At 29.3% G+C, this 19,554-nt stretch overlaps 2 protein-coding genes across 4 annotated transcripts; both read left to right on the top strand.

Moving 5' to 3' along the window:
• Positions 1 to 5,547: 5,547 nt before the first annotated feature.
• LOC100807662 (RNA-binding protein BRN1) lies at positions 5,548 to 9,790 on the top strand. 3 transcript variants are annotated; one of them, XM_006575037.4, is made up of 10 exons: positions 5,548 to 6,054; positions 6,157 to 6,239; positions 7,228 to 7,279; positions 7,427 to 7,552; positions 7,650 to 7,729; positions 8,479 to 8,658; positions 8,845 to 9,019; positions 9,104 to 9,163; positions 9,327 to 9,470; positions 9,547 to 9,790. In XM_006575037.4, exons 1-10 carry the CDS (start codon positions 5,886 to 5,888, stop codon positions 9,672 to 9,674), a joined length of 1,197 nt encoding a protein of 398 aa, XP_006575100.2. In that variant the 5' UTR covers positions 5,548 to 5,885; the 3' UTR covers positions 9,675 to 9,790. The 3 variants fall into 3 exon arrangements, with proteins under 3 accessions (XP_006575100.2, XP_040862978.1, XP_003518946.2); XM_041007044.1 differs by having other exon boundaries at positions 5,556 to 6,054; positions 8,893 to 9,163; XM_003518898.5 differs by having other exon boundaries at positions 5,561 to 6,054; positions 8,845 to 9,163.
• An 8,497-nt stretch (positions 9,791 to 18,287) lies between these two features.
• Positions 18,288 to 18,869, top strand: LOC102662648 (uncharacterized). Its single transcript, XM_006575806.1, has 2 exons — positions 18,288 to 18,350; positions 18,429 to 18,869. The coding sequence occupies exons 1-2, from the start codon at positions 18,288 to 18,290 to the stop codon at positions 18,867 to 18,869; spliced, it is 504 nt and encodes a 167-aa protein (XP_006575869.1).
• The last annotated feature ends 685 nt before the right edge of the window (positions 18,870 to 19,554 follow it).

The following is a 19,554-nucleotide window of genomic DNA, read 5'->3' as shown; positions in this document are numbered from 1 at the left end:
TGTGTGATTTTGATGTGAAGATGATTTTTCTCAGCTCAAATAGTGATTCCTTATCTTTTTGGTTCTTGTTTTGTATTCAATGTTGATAAGCTATTTAATTGCTGGGAGTTTTGGTCGAGTAAGTACATTTTTGGAGAAATTGTGTCAAGATACAGACACGTATTATAACTTGACAGAAATTCTGATTGGAATTTTGGGTGCATCCAACTCATCTAATTGTTGAGGAAGTTTCTTTCTTTAGTCTGGTTTCCGTCGTAGTGTTTAGTAATGATAGTGTTACGTCTAAGGTCCTCTCAGTTACCAGTGTAAAGCAGATGATGCCTCTGATTCACGATTATACTCTATATATTAGTATTTTGTACTGTCAAGTTTCTTCTGCATATACTCTGAATAGTTATTTTGACGGCGTTATTTTGCGTCTGATATAATCCGAATGATGTCGTCACTAACTTTCTCTCAATTACCAGGACAAAATAATGTTTTACCATAGAAACTGTTTGATTTTTTTTCTTTTCCTTCTATTTGACTTAAATTTGAATGTTTGATTTTTACATATTAGAGTAAAAAAATTACACTCTCTACTAATAAGAAATTATTGTTACTATGACTCTTGCATGCATTATAGTACAAGTCAATGAATCTATGATACTTGGTGGTTTAATGATTGGATAGTAATATAATACATTTTATATTGAATAAAATTTAATATAATTATTCCACTAAAAAAATAAACATAATTATTTATAAATAACTAACTAGTATTTTGAATGAAATGTTAGAAGTGTTTTATAACTCAATTTTAAAACAGTTTTAATTCAATTTTTTAAAATGTATTTATTTTTTATTTTAGTTGTAAAATAAATTAATAGATTTTTTTTCATTTTTTTCTTAATGAATCACATAGTGCTATTATCACTTATCATTGTTTTCATTGTTTTGTTCATCATTGTTATCACTATCAACCAAAACTATCTTTATTATTGCTAAAATCAAATATATTTATCATTTTTATCATTGTCTTAGCTATTTTTATCACTTTCTCATTCATTGTCACTATCATTTATCATCGTCATCACAAATTTTATTACCACTAGTTTAGTCTTGTGGTCATTGTTATTACAATACTATTACTCATATTAAGGGCTTTCATAATGTTGTCACTACTATTATAAGTTCACTATTATGTTGTGGCATTAACTATTGTCTCTTCTACGTGTCACCAAATGAGGTCAAATTGTAGTCATTGTCAATATTATTATCATAATTACCATTGTTGTTATCACAATTTATAGTCTTTGTAAATATCATCATCATTACTACCAACCATATCATAGGCATCACTAACGCTACCACCACCATTTTTAATCCACTATTATTATTATTGTCATTCCTACCATAAAAATTATTATTGTCACAATTATGTGTCACTAAATGTGGTTGAAGAAAAAAAAATGATTGAAGTGATTAAAATATTTGTTTTAATGTTTGAAAGTTTTTAAACTTAAATCTGAGGATGCTCCAGATCAAGCCAAAGGAAGAATGCTTTCGGTATTACACTTACTAGCATGAGGTGTTGTTTTGTATTGTTACTTTTATTGCAATTAATTTGCGTTAGCACTCAACACAAATAAAATCATAAAATTTTATAATTTTTAATAAATTTTAGCAAATAAAAAAATGTGTTGCAAACATTAAATGCATTAATTTTCAAAACTAAAGAAGCTAGTACCTTCATTTTTTATCTATCATTTAAGGTTGTTTTTGTAAAAATCAATAAATATAAAAAAAAAATTATTCTAATAAAATTATTGATTCCTAATTTACTCCATTTTTTTTTACTTCACAATAAATGCATGTGTGCACAGAAAAGTTATTGCTAATTGCCCAAAATGAGATAAAAGCAAAAATATTTTGATAAACATTGCTCAATTAATTAAAGATAAGGAGACAAAACAAGGATATAATTAATAAAAGAGTAATTAATATGATTTTGAACTTTACAAATGATAAATAAATAGGGAAAAAATTCTTCAAAAATCCAACAATTAAAAAGGAATGGAGAGACTAAACAACACCATGTAATGTAGGGGTGTGGTAGGCTAGGGCCGTGTCAAACTCGTCTAGCTAATGTTTTTCTCTTTCGGGGAAATTGGTTTGGCAGTTAGTTGATCAAAAGGGCAAACCTTGGGTGCACCTCATGATTTGTAAATATTGCAAGAATGGTAATGTCCAAGTGTGCTTTCGACTGAAACTATGCAGGTTGTGAGGAATGGAGTGTAGCACAATCATTGGAAATATATTCAGTTCAGTCTTTGATTTCTAGAGTTTGGATTGTCTCAATTATTCATAACTTGTGTGAAGGGAATTTCTGTGTGTATATTTTTAGCAAAGTTAGGAGCTTCTTGACAAGAAAGGTTCCTGCGTGTTCCAACTAGCAAATTTTGTAGGAGTTGCTCGTATGAGGTTGTAGTTTTTGTTGTTTTCTTGTTTTTTTTTTTCAGTAGGTGGATTTAACACTCTTACTAATTCATCTTAATCTGAAACTAAATTTGATTAGTGAGAAGTGTAATAAGAAAAGGTAACGGTTTGATGGGACAGTTTGCTAATTCTGCCTAACTCGTACTTCCTGTATCTCTTTTTATTTTTAACTAAATTTAAGCAATTTTGTCCATCCATAATGACTATTTATTTATTTATTTATTTAATTTCTTATAGTTGTCACTTTATATATATTATTACTATTTACATTTAAAATATATTAAAAATATGTATATAATAAATATGACTAAATTAAGACACTTCATAAATTAAATCAAATCATCAAAAAATCAATTTGGTTGAAAAAGAAAAAATAGAAGAAAATTTTAAATTATAAAGTCTAAAAGATATTAATTTATTAAGTTAAGAAATAACTTATCAAATCATCGGATTGGTTAAAAAAATGAAAATCAAAATAATTAAAACTAATTTTGTTCAGATTAAAGAAATCAATTAACTAAATTAATTTGAACCAATTTTAATTAGTTTAATTTATATTATGAAATTCATCAGACCAATTGGTTAGTAGTTCCATCAACACTTCTACTTATGGTACACAAGCTCTTACACTTTGTTTGATAGAGTGAAATAAGTGTGAAATTGAGAGGAGATAGGGAAAATAGAGTGAAGGTTAAAAAATGGAGTTGTTTAGTTGAGGTGAATTACTGCTTGTATGTCGTGTAACCTTTGACGTGTGTAATTAGTTGAAGCACAAATTTCAATATAAACATAAGTAATGAATGCACATCAAAATATGACTAGTGAGAGAAAATCATAAGACAACGGGTCTCACATGAAAAGTTTCATGTTGAAATTGTAAGAAACAGTCGAAAAATAAGTCACATGATACATATTAAATTTTGACTATCTAAGGGTGCTTTGACCGTTATTTTTTTTTATTTTTACTTGAAAATAAAAAATGGTATAAAAATACGTTTGGTTGAATTTTTGAGTAAAAATATTTTCTTAAACGAACCAAAATTTCAAAACAATAAAATCTCATTTTCAGTGTTTTTAGTTGAAATCAGAAACCTCATTTTAGGTAAAATAAAAATCTGGTAACAAAATGTAATTTTAAGCAAATTTAAAAATACATTTTCTTTTAAAAATATATTTTTAGTGTTTTTATTTCTTAAAAATAAAAAATAAAAAGTCAAATCAAACTTATTTTCAAAACACAGCCTAAAATATCCCTCTTTGTTTCTTCACTTGTTTCATTCTTACTGGCCTAACCATCACCCCACACTTTATCATGCTTCTCAAATTTGCTCAACAGTGACGCCAATGTGCTTCGGCAATTCCCTCCATTCTACTACCAATTGCTTCAATTTGGACCACTAAGGTAAATGGTGTGATTAGTTCTCATTTCCCCTTTCATAATCAACTAGTTTTTTCTTCTGAGTTGATAAATGATTTTCATTTTGTGTATTGATAACAATTGATCTGTTGAGTTGTATAATTGATTTTGTGTGTGGTGGTGTGGATTGATAATAGATTTTTCTTGATGATAATCAATTTACCTAGGTGTTGACAGTGTCAATTATGAACTTTTTTTTTTAAATGTCATGCGAATTTGATTATTCCTCTTTATAATTAGTTATATCCACTTTTTTTTCCTACCCTAATGAAAGAAAATCTTTTCTTTTGACTCACAATCGATTATTGTATTTTTTTCCCATTGTATCAATACATAAATGAGTGTGAACTTATATCCATCGATTTTTGTAGTTGAAGTTGTGAGTTGTTGGATTGCAATATATGAACTGACAAAGGATAAAATAATATTTTTATTTCTAATCCCATTTTTCTTATCTCCTTCCATCTCAAACAAAACAAACTCATAATTTTTTTTATAAAATGTTTTTAATTCATCTATTTTGATAAATATATATATATATATATATATATATATATATATATATATATATATATTAGTTCTTATACATTAATTTTAATAGGTTAATCTTTGGTTTTTTAAAAAATAATGATTTGCATCTCTCATCAGATATTATTTTCACGTTTTTACGATGAGAAGAGACAAAAATTATTATAAATCTAAGGATTAAATTGATCAAAATTAAAGTTTAGAGATTAAAATCAAGTTCTACTGAAAATATAATGATTAAAAAAATATCTTCAATTTCACCTTTATTGATATTAAACTAAACAACTAAACAAACTAAAGGATAGTTTGTGAGATACTTCACAGTTTCACCAATAAATAAAACACTCTAATTATAATGGTTAAAAAAAAATTAAATAACTCAACATTTCACTTTATTTTTTTATCTTTCTTTTTTTTTTCTCTCCCTTCCTATTTCCACCTATCCTTTTTCTTTCCTCTTTAGTCAAGCCCCATGCCTTACGCGATAAAACTCTGTATAAATTATTACATCCATATTTTTCATCTGTTCAATAGCCTGCTTAATTGATTACGTAATCAATTGTTTAAACAGTAACTCACTAGTAGTATTAGGTACAAAGAAAAAAGTATTCGATTGCCAACCAAATGCAGAAAATGATTAGCGTTGAGGTTGCATTTACATTACATTAGATGTTTTGATTAAGAAGTTGAGTGAGAATAAAGATTGAAGAATGAACACCCACCACCACCACCCACTACGGCACTACCACCACCACCAACATGCCCGATTCTTTAACAGCTGTACGTGCTGGCATCTTCGTAAATTCCCCCCACAATCAAGCCCTTACTCAACCCCCATTCATTATTAATTACCACTAATAATTATCACAATCCTATATTCTAATTTCTAAATTATACTATTTTTGTTAGGTAAATATCAACCAGAGATTTGGTTAAGAATTTTTATTGGAAGACAAAAAATTATATCATTTATGATTTTTTTAAATTTTTTTTTTAATTTACATAATAAATATTTTTTTCCGTTTAATTTATTATTCAAAAGAATATAATTAACAAGATTCTGATTATTATTTATATTTTATCTCACATATTTTCTCAAGAGACAATCATCTTCAAGACATTAAAACATCAAACATCAACATATCTTTCAATGAAAATTCTAACCTTAGTTGAAAATTTATCTTCTTTCCTAGACCGAATCTCCCGTCAGTAATTATTATTATTATGTATGAAATGGAAGATCTAAGTTTGGCTTTGCCTTTGCCTTTGCATCCCCTATTTTCCTGCGACCACTCCAATCCAAACCAAATCACACGACACGTATAGACATACAAATTTTTTGAAGCTACACGCCAAGATTTTAGAGCGTGAAAAAAGCAGCATAGCAGAAGAAGAAACAGAAGCAGAAGAAGAGAGAGTGTAGCACAGAGAGAAAGAGAGAGAGAAGCATTGGTTGTTATTAATGGCGGAGGGTAAGGAAGAGAGTAAATCTAGCGAGGAGAGCGTGAAGCTGTTCGTAGGTCAAGTGCCGAAGCGCATGTCGGAAGACGAAGTGCTTGCAATGTTCAAGGAGCTCGCTTTGGTTGACGAGGTCAACATCATCAGAGACAAAGCCACTCGTGCCTCCCGAGGTAAGTAACTAACTTGTAACCGTTCCTAGACTCAAATTCGAATTCCTCGTACTCCAATGTGCGTTGTGACATGCTTCAGATTTGTGGTTTGTTTGGTCGCAGGTTGTTGCTTTGTAATTTGTCCGTCCAGGGAAGAAGCGGATAAGGCGGTCAATGCATGTCATAACAAGAAAACGCTCCCTGGGGTGAGTGAGTGGGCTTCGGTCCCGCACGCATCTTCATTCTTTGCTTTTCAGAACGTTCAGAGTGGAATGGATTTTTTTTTCTTTCTTTTAACCCTCTGGTTTATCAGGAAAAAGATGACATGATTAATGCAGAGTTCAGCCAGAAGAAAAATAAAGCCTGACCAATAATTATTTCTCCCAAAGATGGAATGAAATGTTTTGAATCCTAGTTTGGAATAGCAGAATGAGTGGCTGCTTCTATAAAAGTCGCTGATGCTGACCACCACCACATCTTGATTTGCCAACTACATCTCTCTATTTTTAGTAATTTGTATCTATCTAGCACTTGCCATGTTTGTTATTAGAGCAACCTACTCACACCGTTATGGCTTAACTAAACACCTAATATTATTAGGGTAGGCTTCAATCCATGATAACATTGAGAGATATAATAGAAATACAGATACTGGGTACACGAGAAAAAAAATTAAGGATTTATTTTATAGTGTACTTTTATAGTCATGATATATATGCTATTTGAAGTTGAAGGCAATCATGTAAATATTAAAAACTGTTCCGAGATTATGAGTAAACAGTTCAAATCTGTTTTCAGAGCTGTGTTCCGGTGAGCAATACATATTCGTGATTTAGGGAATTAATGTTTGTTGTTGTCTGTAAACTGAAAAAGTAAAAATAAGCATTTATGAATTGACAATGATCTCTCTTTTCAGAAAATATGCTTTAATGCATCATTGATATTTTCTGATCTAGGAATTATTAACTAGTGGAGGTCCTTCTGTACCGTGCTCCACTTTCAGGTGGTTGCTTAGGCAATTATCCAAGCTAGGCTTCTGCTTATGTAATATATTTCCATACTTGACTATCCATAGTTTTTTCTGGATGACTGCAATTGCTGACATTATTGACATCTTTGCTTAATAACTATGGTGTGATGACATAGTACTATTCTCCTGATTGGGAAGCATCCTATTTTTTGTGTCCAATTCAGGCATCTAGTCCGTTACAAGTGAAGTATGCAGATGGCGAATTGGAAAGATTAGGTGTGATACATCTTCCTTGTTATAATTAAAAATTTTGTTCGGCAACTCCATTTTTATGCATTATTTACTGAATGAAAAGTTCCTCTTTTCACTTTAGGAATGTTTATTGTGCCTTGGTAAATAATATTCTGTTGTCTTGGTATCCAGAACACAAACTCTTTATCGGAATGCTTCCAAAGAATATTTCTGAAGATGAGGTCTCCAATCTTTTCTCAAAGTATGGAACTATAAAGGATTTACAGATTTTAAGAGGTTCTCAGCAGACAAGTAAAGGTGCCTAATGTTACAGATGAAGCCATTCTTTATTCCCTTTGAGCATTGTAGCTTCTTAATAGCAAAGCTTTATTCGTAGCTGTATTCCTTTGTGTAGGATGTGCATTTTTGAAGTACGAAACCAAAGAACAGGCCTTTACTGCTCTTGAAGCAATCAATGGAAAGCATACAATGGAGGTTGGTGTTTGTTAAAACCATCACCTGAATACTTGAAAATATATATTTATTTGGTTATTGGTACCAGTGGAACCGGTGTGTAATATTATGATTGTTTTGGAAATTTCTATTGATTACTAATAAATAGGGAGCTGATTTCCAACTCAATTTTTTAATCCTTCTCTTGTTTTGGAAATGTAGAGCTGATTTTGAGCCCTGCAATTTTATAAAATAAGAAACATGCCCCAATTTGGTTTGTGTAAGATAATTTTCTAGGATTAGGATTGACTTGATATTTATATGACAGGATTGAACTGAATCCAAGCTCGGAAAAGGAGAAAACTAAAGCTCTGGCCTCTGAGGCCTACTATATGTTTGCATTAAATGAGTCCAAGATGAATATAGCTCAAACTTGGGATTGTTATACACACACACTTGTGCACATTGTCAATCAACCTATACAACACGATAACTATACAGAAGCTAACATGGTTGCAAAATTGGATCTTAGTGGAGTTACACAAGCATCTCATTCATTCAAAACTAATTGGCATAGGATTTGCTTAAAATTCACATTTTCCCAGCAACTAATGTTTCAGTAAGTTGACTAATGAAATACTATACTTCATGTTGACACCTCATTATTTTATGTTAACACAACTATAGAACTTTGTTTTGCCTGGGTGGTTAATATGTTTGCTACTCGTACATGATGAAAATTGTCAATTAAGTTGACAATTGCAGTCTGATGCTTATTTTTCCTTCTACAGGGTTCAAGTGTTCCTTTGGTTGTTAAATGGGCAGATACTGAAAAGGAAAGACTAGCTCGAAGGGCTCAAAAAACACAGTCCCGAGTTTCTAATGCGCCGCATGCTGATCCTCAACACCCCTCATTATTTGGAGCCTTGCCAATGGGTTATGTTCCTCCATATAATGGATATGGTTATCAGGTTAGTTCTTCTATAATGCACTATTAGAATACCTAGCATTTTTCCCCCTTAATTCAAGGAACTTTTCTTCAGTATAATCATGTCATCCTATGAGAAATTATTACATTTATGGATTAATGCTTGTTATTTTTCATGCCTAACATCTTGATGGAGGCATATGTTTGAATAATCATGTTTTCTCAATAGGCTCCTGGGGGTTATGGGCTCATGCCATACCGTTTTCCACCAGTGCAGAATCAACCAGGCTTCCATAATATGAACCAAGCAAATGCAGTGAGGCCTGATCTTGGTCACAGTATGAACCCTAGAAATTATCCTGCGCCTCCTGCAAGTTACATTGGCTCTTACCCTGCTGTTCCAGGTATACAGCATCCAATGGTATATCCCAGAGGTATTGTAAGTCCGAGGCCGATGAGTAGTTGTCCTGGTTCTGTTTCACCTGCAGGTGGGAATAGCAACTCTTCATCTTCAGGTGCCAGTAAAAGTTCCAGTGGTCAGATTGAAGGTTGTTATCTATATCTTATATTTGTGTATTCTGTGTATAGATAACATGCATGCATGTGTGTAAACATATAATAGGCTTTTTCCCATGTCTTTCCTCAGAGCAGGAAATGTTAGTTTTGTTGATAATTCAAATTCCGTTAATTATTTTAATTTCTCTGGCTTAGGACCACCTGGTGCCAATCTATTTATTTATCACATACCTCAAGAATATGGAGACCAAGAGCTCACAACTGCATTTCAACCGTTTGGTAGAGTTTTGAGTGCTAAAATTTTCGTAGATAAAGTAACAGGAGTAAGCAAATGTTTTGGTAAGCCTGTGTTAGATCTTTCAAAGTGTTAATGAATTTTTTGATGGAGCTTGTATCTGATAACTTTGATTTGCAGGGTTTGTTAGTTATGATACTCCAGAAGCTGCTCAAGCTGCCATTAGTACGATGAATGGTTGTCAATTAGGTGGCAAGAAATTAAAGGTTCAGCTTAAGAGGGATAACAAACAGAGTAAGATTTACTGATGAAGGTGGATAATTCTCAATTCTCCTGACCCATCAGATGTCAATACAATTTGTAATTTTCTGTAACATGAAAATTCATTTAGACATTGATTATTAATTTATTGATTTTTCCCTCAGAAAGCATATTGATTATATTATCACTTCATAACTTCATTGGTTTTATCATCCGGGAGGGATGATATGATCGTTATTTTGGGTCTCGTAGATACCAATCAATAGTACGTTTGTGTTACGCTTAGTTCACTGCAATTTGTGTTTACCATGTAGGAAGCATGAACTATTGTTTGCACCTCCTATTATTTGCTCATTATTTCTAGCAGGATCAGGGTAGTGTCAAACTAGTAAGTAGTTGGTGGGGCAGGGGATTTGGGTTGTTAAATATTTATTATTATTATTATTGAGATTTAATGTTAATGCATGCAGGTTAAGGAATATTTAAGGTTAATTTAATTTATTAGTCCATTAATTTATTTTTAGGTTTGATTTGGTCCATTGGGATTCAATTTATTCTTTTAATTTTCAAGATCGATTCAATTTGATTCTGTTGTCTAGATTGAATCAATAAAATATTAAGAAATTACACGTGATGTTTTAAAATCAAAAATCACGTAATGACAGTTTTTAAACACAAACTTCACATTTAGAAGGTAGGATTATATTTAACAACATGATCACTCAAAATAATTTAGATGTCACATCCAAATTGAACTGGTGTTAAAATTTAAAGTATCAAATTGAATTAAAAAAAATTAGAGGACTAAATTGGATTAATTTTAAAAATTAGAGGATTAAATTAAAAAAAATAAAAGATCAAATCAAATGTTAAAAATAAATTAAAGAAAAAAACTAATTTAATAATATTTGATAAAAAGTAAAATAGTATTGTATTTAGACTAAAATATCCTTATTTAATGTCATTCTTTGTGATAAATTATTATTGTTATAATCATTATTAGATAGGGGAAAAGGTTAAAAAAAAACAATAGTAATGTTTTAGTTGGAGTGAACATAGGTTAGATCAATCTGACTAACTTGAACAAGTCAAATTGAATTGAACAAAAAATAAAAATTTGAGTTAAATTCATTTTTTTTCTTTGAGGTCAGTTTTAGTCAAATCATGAATTAAACAAAATAAAAATCCAATAACATGATTTTATCTGGTTATATTATTTTATATCATAATATTAATAAAATGAAGAGAAATGTTATTACTATACTCTTAGATACACTTTTTTAAGACACTATTTATTATTGGCTAAAAGTATTTGAAATTATAAGATTGTATGAATCTTACTAATGAATGAGTCTTGTTCATAATTATATAATTTTTAATAAATTTTTAGACTTAGGAGTGTGATGTTAGCCCTCTTCTAAAATGAGTGTTGATGATTTGTGATTTATTATGTTTTTTGTTGTTGCTAAAATCTACTTTTTAATTAGGCTTGAATGTGATGTTCTTATGGAAGAGCTTTGAGGTTCTATGACATTTTTTTTTAGTTAAAATAGTTTCAATGTTCTAATCCTATAACCAGGGACGAAGTCAACATTCCGTGTCACGGCCCCCGATTACGTAAACAAAAAATCGTAAAAAAAGATATATATACATAATTTTTTTTTTATGTAAAATCTTGATAACATGATGTTTAAAAACATTAATTATGTGAATCATCTAAAAAAAACATAGAACGTTTTTCTTGTAGTCGAGAAAATTATCTATAATTGAATTTACATTAAACTTTTTAGCAATTTGCCTTTTAATGTATACCAAAGACAATCATTCAAAAACCGAGTGAATGATGATAAAATAAGAATGGAGTAAGTGGTTTTGATTGAAAGCAAATTAAGTATATTTTGATATAATTAACTCAGAAAAAAAGAGTTACACTAAAGGTCAACTACCCACATCGAATATTTAAAGTATAAAACAGGATAAAATCTTATATTTTATTCAATATAGGATAAAATCTTATCTATTAAATAAAATTTGATAAAAGTATATATCCAATATATAAAATATAAAAGTGGATAATTTTGTTAATAAAATAAAGATTTTTTTTTTACTGCAAGATGAAGATTTAATTGATATAATCGATCCTATCCTTTTCAATTATTTTTAATGTTTGTTAAATCTCATCCATTAAATATAACTTGATAATTTGTTGAAGGAAAAGGAAAACTTTTGTCCGATTACACGCATGCTTTAAAATTCTGCAACACTGCACAAGAGAATGAATAAATAATATTTGATTTATTATATAATATAAATATTTGATTTAAAGTCAGGGAGGGCCATGTCCATTTTTCCAGACCTTATACTCTATTTTTTTTCCTCATATTTTTTCTATTTTTTCCCATTTCTATCGGGTAACTTGAGAACTAATTCAACTAAGCCTGAAACTAATTGGAATTGGATAAAAAAAAAAAAAACTCAGAACCAACCCAGCCTCATACATTAGCATTATGTCTAATTCGGGATTTTAGCTTCAAAAACCCATCCGAACCCACCATGCTCACTTTTACATCAATAATTTTAAAAATAAAATGAACATAAAATATATGGAAAGAAGACAGTATTGAATTATTATGATTAATAATGGAAAACAGAAATAAGTGGGAGCCTTCAAAACTCAAAACATTACTCCTTTCATCTTATTGTAATTTTATTTTACAGGGAACAAGAAAAAATAATAAATAAATAAGATTAATAACTTTATAAAATTAATCTTATATTATTAATAGTTCATTTATAAATTTTTTTATTCAGCTTTAATATTATAAAAAATAAAAGTAAAAAAAGATAAAATAAGCACTCAATATTCTTGATAAGTTAAAATAATTACGATTAATTTAACGGGTCTGTTAAATTAATCATTTAAGAGACATCTTGCCATGTTCTTGATAATTAATAATCTCTTCGCTATTGGCGGCTGCTTGTTGGAGTTTGGGACGTCCACTTGCGGCTTTTACGTATGCATTCAATGTACTGACTCCGCCAAAATTAGGTTGGATTGCAAATCTTTTGTACATATAAAATATTTAAATAAACTTTAACAAATCATTTTGTAATTATTGAATTTATTAAAACAAATTCCCGCAAGGGTTGCCATACTTAAAATATTAAACTTCCCTATTTTCTTTAAAAATATATATATATATATATATATATATATATATATACTCCATAGTGATACCTCTAATATTTAACACGTCCATAGCATAAAAAATATGGCGATTCACTTAAAAATTTAGCAGGAAAAAACCAAAATATGGTGTAACACAACCTATCAAAACCAAAATATTGTGTACTTATCTAATGCCTAGAAATTATGAAAATTCTGCTCAGTTTTCTATTTGATAGGTGGCTCACTTAAATGTGTAACTGAACACGTAATGATACTGTATTAAAAAAACACGCAATGCTATTTTTTTTCATTTGCTTATGCTCTGCTACGGGAAGTAATGCTAATTTCTTTTCTTACAGTACCTAAACTCTTTTTTTTCCTTATGCTATTTTTTTGTGTACTCTGATAATTATCCTTAAATAAATCTTGATGATAATTCTTTTTCTTTTTTATTCATTGGTCCTGAATGGTCCATTAGTCCACGATTTATGTAGGGTAGATATGGGTCTACCAAACTAAACCACTCATTTATGTTGGGCATTGCCATTAGCACCTACTTACTAAATGACTATCAAGTGTTAATATTTTTTTTGTTTGACAAAAATACCTCTAATATTTGACACGTCCATAGCATAAAAAAATGACTTTTAAATTTCGGAACTAAAAAATCATTTTTAAGTTTGAGAGACTACAATAATCTTTTAGATTTAATGAACTAAAAAATCATTTTAAATTTAATCCAAATTTGAGGAATCAAATAAATCATTTTTAGTCTCAAGTTCATGTAGCAATTGTTGACGCAACTTCTGTTAGTCACGCTAGCTATTTTCTTAATGTGTCGTTAGTGGATTGAGACTAAAAATGATATTTTTTTTAAAATTATAAGGACAAAATAAAATAAAAAACAAATTTATCTCAAATTTCAGAGACTAAAAACATAGCTGAACTAAGATTTTATGTTGATTTTTATTATTAACTTGTTTTTAGAATAAATTAAAAATATCCAAACATAAATTATAAAATTCATTTAATTCAAAATAATTTTATCAATACTTATCAAAACATGTTAAGTATGTGTTTGGATATGAACGTTTATAAAATTGATTTTAAATGAAACTGATTTTGATTAAATTGATTTTGAGGTGATATACTTTATGTTTAGATGTTTTTATTATAAAATCAATTTAAATGTAAATTTCAATATAAAATTATTGATTGAATGTAAAAATTACCCATAATTGTTTTTGACTCAATGAATTTTAAATTCTTCCTTGACATGAAATTAAATATATAAAAAATTATCTAAAATTAATTATATATTCCAAATCAATTCTCCAACATAAAATCAAATACACACGAGATTGTATTACAATGGATTTTTTAAAAGTATAAAAGAATAAGTAAATTTTTTTAATTAAATTTGAATTTAACAAAATTCAAATTCATTTTGGAAAGGGTAAAATTGTAGGAAAACACTTTCAATCAAACAAGTAAACAACCGTGTACAAGTGAGCAGAAATGCATTAAGAAACCAACCTTTTTTTGTGTGTGAATATTAAGAAACTCCGCCCCACCCACGTCCTAAATGCCATGTTGATCTCATCTGTTATAGATTTAATTTTCATATATATATATATTAATTAATTAATTAATTTTGAAACTATGTTTAACATAACTTTTAGGAAACTATATGGTAAAAAAAAAACTTTCTATTGTTTAAAAATCGTGATTATTAATAATCATAAATATTAAGAGAAGAAATATGTCAAGTTAGACGAGACTTCGATAAACTTATTATTTCAAATAGGTAGGTCTATAAATATTTTATATTTTTATATGTAATATATATATATATATATATATATATATATATATATATATATATATATATATATTGTAATATAATATAATATATTTTTAATCAGAAAAATAAATGCATATGTATATGAATATAAACAGGTCAATTTATATAGTTTAATAAACTCTTTTCAAGGCTTAAAGTCTATTAAATAGATTTTTTTTTAATTACGTATGACCCCTTTCATAAAGGAGTCAAGCATTAGGCAAGTCAAGCCACACATTTTTAATAGGCTATCTTGCCTATGTCCACTCTTAATTTTGAGTATCATGATTCATCCTTAAAAAATATCAATGAAATGTTTTATCCTTATACAACATTACCAAATGATTTGCATTTTCAATATAAAAAGATAATTATGTTTGTTATAAAATGCACACACGCATCCTACGTCTTTCTATCTTATTGCTTTCATCTCTACTTCACGCATTGAAACAAAAACTTAATGTGAGTGCTGGTTCATTTCTTTCTTTGTTTTACCTTATGGTTTGTTTGGGACAATAGAAGAGGGAAGGATCGAAAACTCCACAATGTTCTTCTTTACTTATCTTACTTTTTGCACCTTTTCCTTTCTTTTCTAAACCAACATTTCATTAGTTTTTCTTTATGCTTTCGGCTTTCCCCCATCCTTTCCTGCATCGAGTTGGATTATAAGCTTCAATGATGAAGTAATATGGAAATAAGTCAAAAAGGCTCTAAAAGAAGTAGTCCAAGATTTTTCTACCGCTACGTTTCGTGCAGCCCATAACTTTGCTATCTTTTAATTTTGGTGTAAAGAGTTTACTTTTACTAGAACAAAAAATAATTATTTAATCTGTATTAGATTATAATTTTACCTTAATGACGATAACTTATGTCTCAACTAAACGTGAAAAATGCGCAATTTTAAAATTTTCATAATGCAATTATATCAACCTATAACTCTAGCAAGTTGTGGATTCTAGCTAGGACAATTTTTGCTTCATCAGTGCCTAGAAACAAAATGCACGAAATTTCGGGGAAAATCATATATATATATATATATATATATATATATATATATATATATATATATATATATATATATGTCTTACTTTGGATCCATGAATTAAGTAGCACTTATTACACGTTTTTTTATTCGATTCTTTTTTTTATAGAAAAGTATAGCTTGTCAAATTCCTGTTAATTTTGTTTTATATGTAAGATATACAGTATACACCAGATATACTTTTAAAATATATTAGATCGCATTCCTATACCGGTACCTACGACTAGGGGTTGAAATGAGTCCAGCCAAGCCAAGTTTTACTAGACTTGAGTTGAATATGTAAGACTTGAGTTTGACTCATTACTTATCATATGCGCTTTTTCTAAAGGCTCGGTTCGACTTACATAGACTTGACCCACGAGCCTATTTAAAAGTTTGCTTAAAGACGTCTTTGATTAATTAATTATTTTAAAACCCAGTGAAATATTAACTAAAAAAAACTTATAAAATTTCGTATAAGTAATGCAAATCAAAAAATAATTGATAAATAAAATCATATTGAATTCATGTCGTTAAAGCACAAAGTATATCAAAAGAAAATAAAAAGAGCATAATATTAAAAAATGTATGGATTAGGTCCTCAATCCCAAAGCTTACAAATCTATTTTAAGTCCAAGCCCATAAACGAAATAAAATAAAATCTGGACAAGATAAGATAAGATTAGATGAAATAAAATTTGGACGAAATAAAATCTAGATGGAATAAAATCTGGATAAAATAAAATCTAGATGAAATAAAATCTGGATAAGATAAGATTTGATACAATAAAGTTATTATTATTATTATTATTGTTAGTTAAACCGACCGACTTCTCAAGTTTAACAAGCTTTTTTTATAGTTTGGAATTGACTTTTTTTTATCTAAAAAGACTTTTTAAAAAGCTTGAGTTGGACCTTTTTAATAAATAAGTCGAGCCGAGCTGAGCCTTATGTAGACCGAGTCAAAGGCCCTTGACAAGCTGCTCGACTCATTTCCACCCCTACCTACCACACAAGCGAAGGCAACAAAATAAGACCACCTTCTAGAATGTTAGGGTCTCTATCACGCACGCCGAACCAATTTAAATCAGCTTTATATATATATATAGGATTAAGATAAGGTTCCTTTGATGTTAAATCATTGAGTAGTGTAGCGCATTTGTTCTAGAAGATCGAGCATGGGATACAAATCCTTTTGAGCATGCGGCATGAACACTTATAATCAACATGATAAAAATTTAATTTAGATTTATATATTTATCTTAAAACAAATTATTAAGTTTTATAATTTTTATATGATAATAAAATAAAATACTAAAGCTCATCATATTCTACAATGCAAGAATTTTATCTCTTAAAAAAAATCTAAAAAAAACAACTTAGTTAAGTTTTCTAATAAAGAGTCTCATAGAAAACAACTTTATATCTCTTTAATCTTTAGGATAATTTTTTTAAAAAAAAGTGTCTCGTACATATTTGAATCGCCGTGTCAAAAATTAAAAAAAAAAAATTAAAAATTGGATATTGCAAAAAATATATGATTTGTATGTTCATCACCTTAAACTTCTTTGATCATCATCATGATTCATAACATTTGATAAATAATAGAGTTATTTAAATATATTAATAAATATTTGTTTCTCTGATCATCCATATAAAAAAGATTACTTTATTTTAAAAAATGAAAATAACTTCTTTACATATCAAAAAATTAGTCTCATAACATCCGAGTAATAAATATAAAGATATCTTGTTTAAATAAATAAATAAAAAGTACAATGTACTTTTAGAAGACAGTCACAATATTGTGTAGGTTTGTTTGAGATACTCATTTCTTCATTTAATAATGATCAATTCTATATGAGAGAGATAAACTTTAAATAGTTGAGTTATTTAAATATAATAATAGAAAATTATTTCTTTAGTTATCTTCGCATGTCTATCATAAGTTAAACACCTCTTTTAGTCATCAACATGTTTCATGACATTTGTCATATAATTGAGTTCTTTAAATATAATGATAGAGATTTATTTTGATCGTGATTGCTTATTTGTCATGGGTCAGACACTTCCTTCACCGATATATTTCACAACATTTGACAGATAGTTGAATTCTTTAAATATAAAGATAAAAATTCTTTTGCATATTTGTCACACTGAAACATCTCCTTTAGTCGATGACATACTTCATAACATTTGATAGATAGTAATTATCTTTGAATATAAAGATAAAGATTGGTTTTTTTTAGTGGTCCATATAAAAAATTGGACTTTATTTAGAAAAATAAAAGGAGGACGAGCCCTGGTGCAGCGGTAAAGTTGTGCTTGGTGACTTGTTGGTCATGGGTTCGAATCCGGAAACAGTCTCTTTGCATATGCAAGGGTAAGGCTGCGTACAATATCCCTCCCCCATACCTTCGCATAGCGAAGAGCGCTGGACAATGGGGTACGAAGTTTTATTTAGAAAAATAAAACCAATCTCTATACGGGTCCGAGTGATTAGTCTCATGAAATCAAAGTAACGACCATGGAGATGCCTTTTATAAATAAATAATAAAAAAGTATAGTTACTCTACTCATAGAAGATTATCACAAGCTTATTTGAGGCGCCTCCTTCCCCTTTAATAATGACCAGTCCGCATTTGGGAGAGGCAAACATTGGGAAGATTGGCCAGTCTCTGTCACCAAAAGTGTCAAACAAGAGAGCCCACGTTTAATTTGCTTCTTATTTTCCTATTCTTAATTTGAGCCTGTGGTTGTGGTTGTAGGATCCAAACACATCAAAGTCAGAATATAAGAGAGAAAGAAGACCCCTTTTGCTCATGGAGAGGAAGGAGCCTATTGATTTTTCTTCTCATTTTTACTTTGAAGCCTCTGGTGACTCTGAAGAAGCTGATTTTGATCCCACCTTTGCTTGTGAAATGGCCAAAGCAGATGGTGGCGATGTTGATGATGCTCTATCTTGCAACTACGATGGATCTGGTGCTTGTAATGTTGCTGAATTCGATGGGTGTGATGAGTCTTGTGATGAACATGATGGTGGGGTTGAGAAGAAGGAGGATGATGGTGTTTTTGGAATGTCATATTGTGAAGATGATGAGATGCAAGAAGAACAGATGAAATCCTATGTGTCCTTTGAATCAGGCCAGGAGTCTTTGGATGAAATGGAAAAGAACAGGCTCTTCTGGGAAGCTTGCTTGGCATCTTGATTGTGTTAATTTCTTGGCTTTCCTTTTTCTAAATCGCTCATGTGATCCATATATGTTCAACATTAAGGGTCACTTAGCTTAGATTTTCTTTTTAAATGTAGCAGCTTAGAGAAATCCTTTAATGTTATGTAAATATTTAACCAAGGTATTAGAAGAAAAGTATTTTTCTGTTTTTTAATTTCTCTGCATTTGTTCCATTATTGTTCATTGAATGTTTGTTGTTCAGAATTATTTGCTTTGTGAAATAGAGATGATCCGATAAAGGCGTAGGTTGAAGACACAGCAATGGAGCTTAATTAGTTTGGCCGTACTATATTACTGATTTAGCATGTATGGTTCGACATTGGCTGCTATAAAATATGAGTATGCAACGTTTGACCCGTGTTTGCTAATTTGTCTGGTCCTTAATTTGTTTCTCATCTGATTTGGTTTGGGTCAATTTGTTCTTACAAATTAATCATTTGTTTTTATGTAAAATCACATGTGTTGTGTGTTTGGTAAAATAAGCATGTTAACTTTTAGTTTAATTGAAGATTGTTTGATTAAAATAGATGTATATTTGGCGAAGAAACTTATTAGTTTTTAATATTTTTTGAAAAACTAATTTATTTAGTGTTAACTTAGTACTTTGCATGTGATTTGACTTGATATGAAATTGTTTATTATTTTAGTTCAATTAGAAATA

This window comes from Glycine max, chromosome 2 (assembly GCF_000004515.6).
Source record: "Glycine max cultivar Williams 82 chromosome 2, Glycine_max_v4.0, whole genome shotgun sequence".
NCBI lineage: Eukaryota > Viridiplantae > Streptophyta > Magnoliopsida > Fabales > Fabaceae > Glycine > Glycine max.
Note: the sequence above shows the minus strand (reverse complement) of the source record. Positions and strands in the feature narration are given on the sequence as shown.

Excerpts from the sequence above, each read along its gene's own strand:
- LOC102662648 (XM_006575806.1), top strand. The coding sequence starts at position 18,288 with ATGACCAGTCCGCATTTGGGAGAGGCAAACATTGGGAAGATTGGCCAG. Across the intron at positions 18,351-18,428 it reads GCCAGTCTCTGTCACCAAAA|GATCCAAACACATCAAAGTC; the intron begins GTGTCAAACAAG and ends TTGTGGTTGTAG.
- LOC100807662 (XM_003518898.5), top strand. The coding sequence starts at position 5,886 with ATGGCGGAGGGTAAGGAAGAGAGTAAATCTAGCGAGGAGAGCGTGAAG. Across the intron at positions 9,164-9,326 it reads TTCCAGTGGTCAGATTGAAG|GACCACCTGGTGCCAATCTA; the intron begins GTTGTTATCTAT and ends TCTCTGGCTTAG. Across the intron at positions 9,471-9,546 it reads AGGAGTAAGCAAATGTTTTG|GGTTTGTTAGTTATGATACT; the intron begins GTAAGCCTGTGT and ends TTTGATTTGCAG.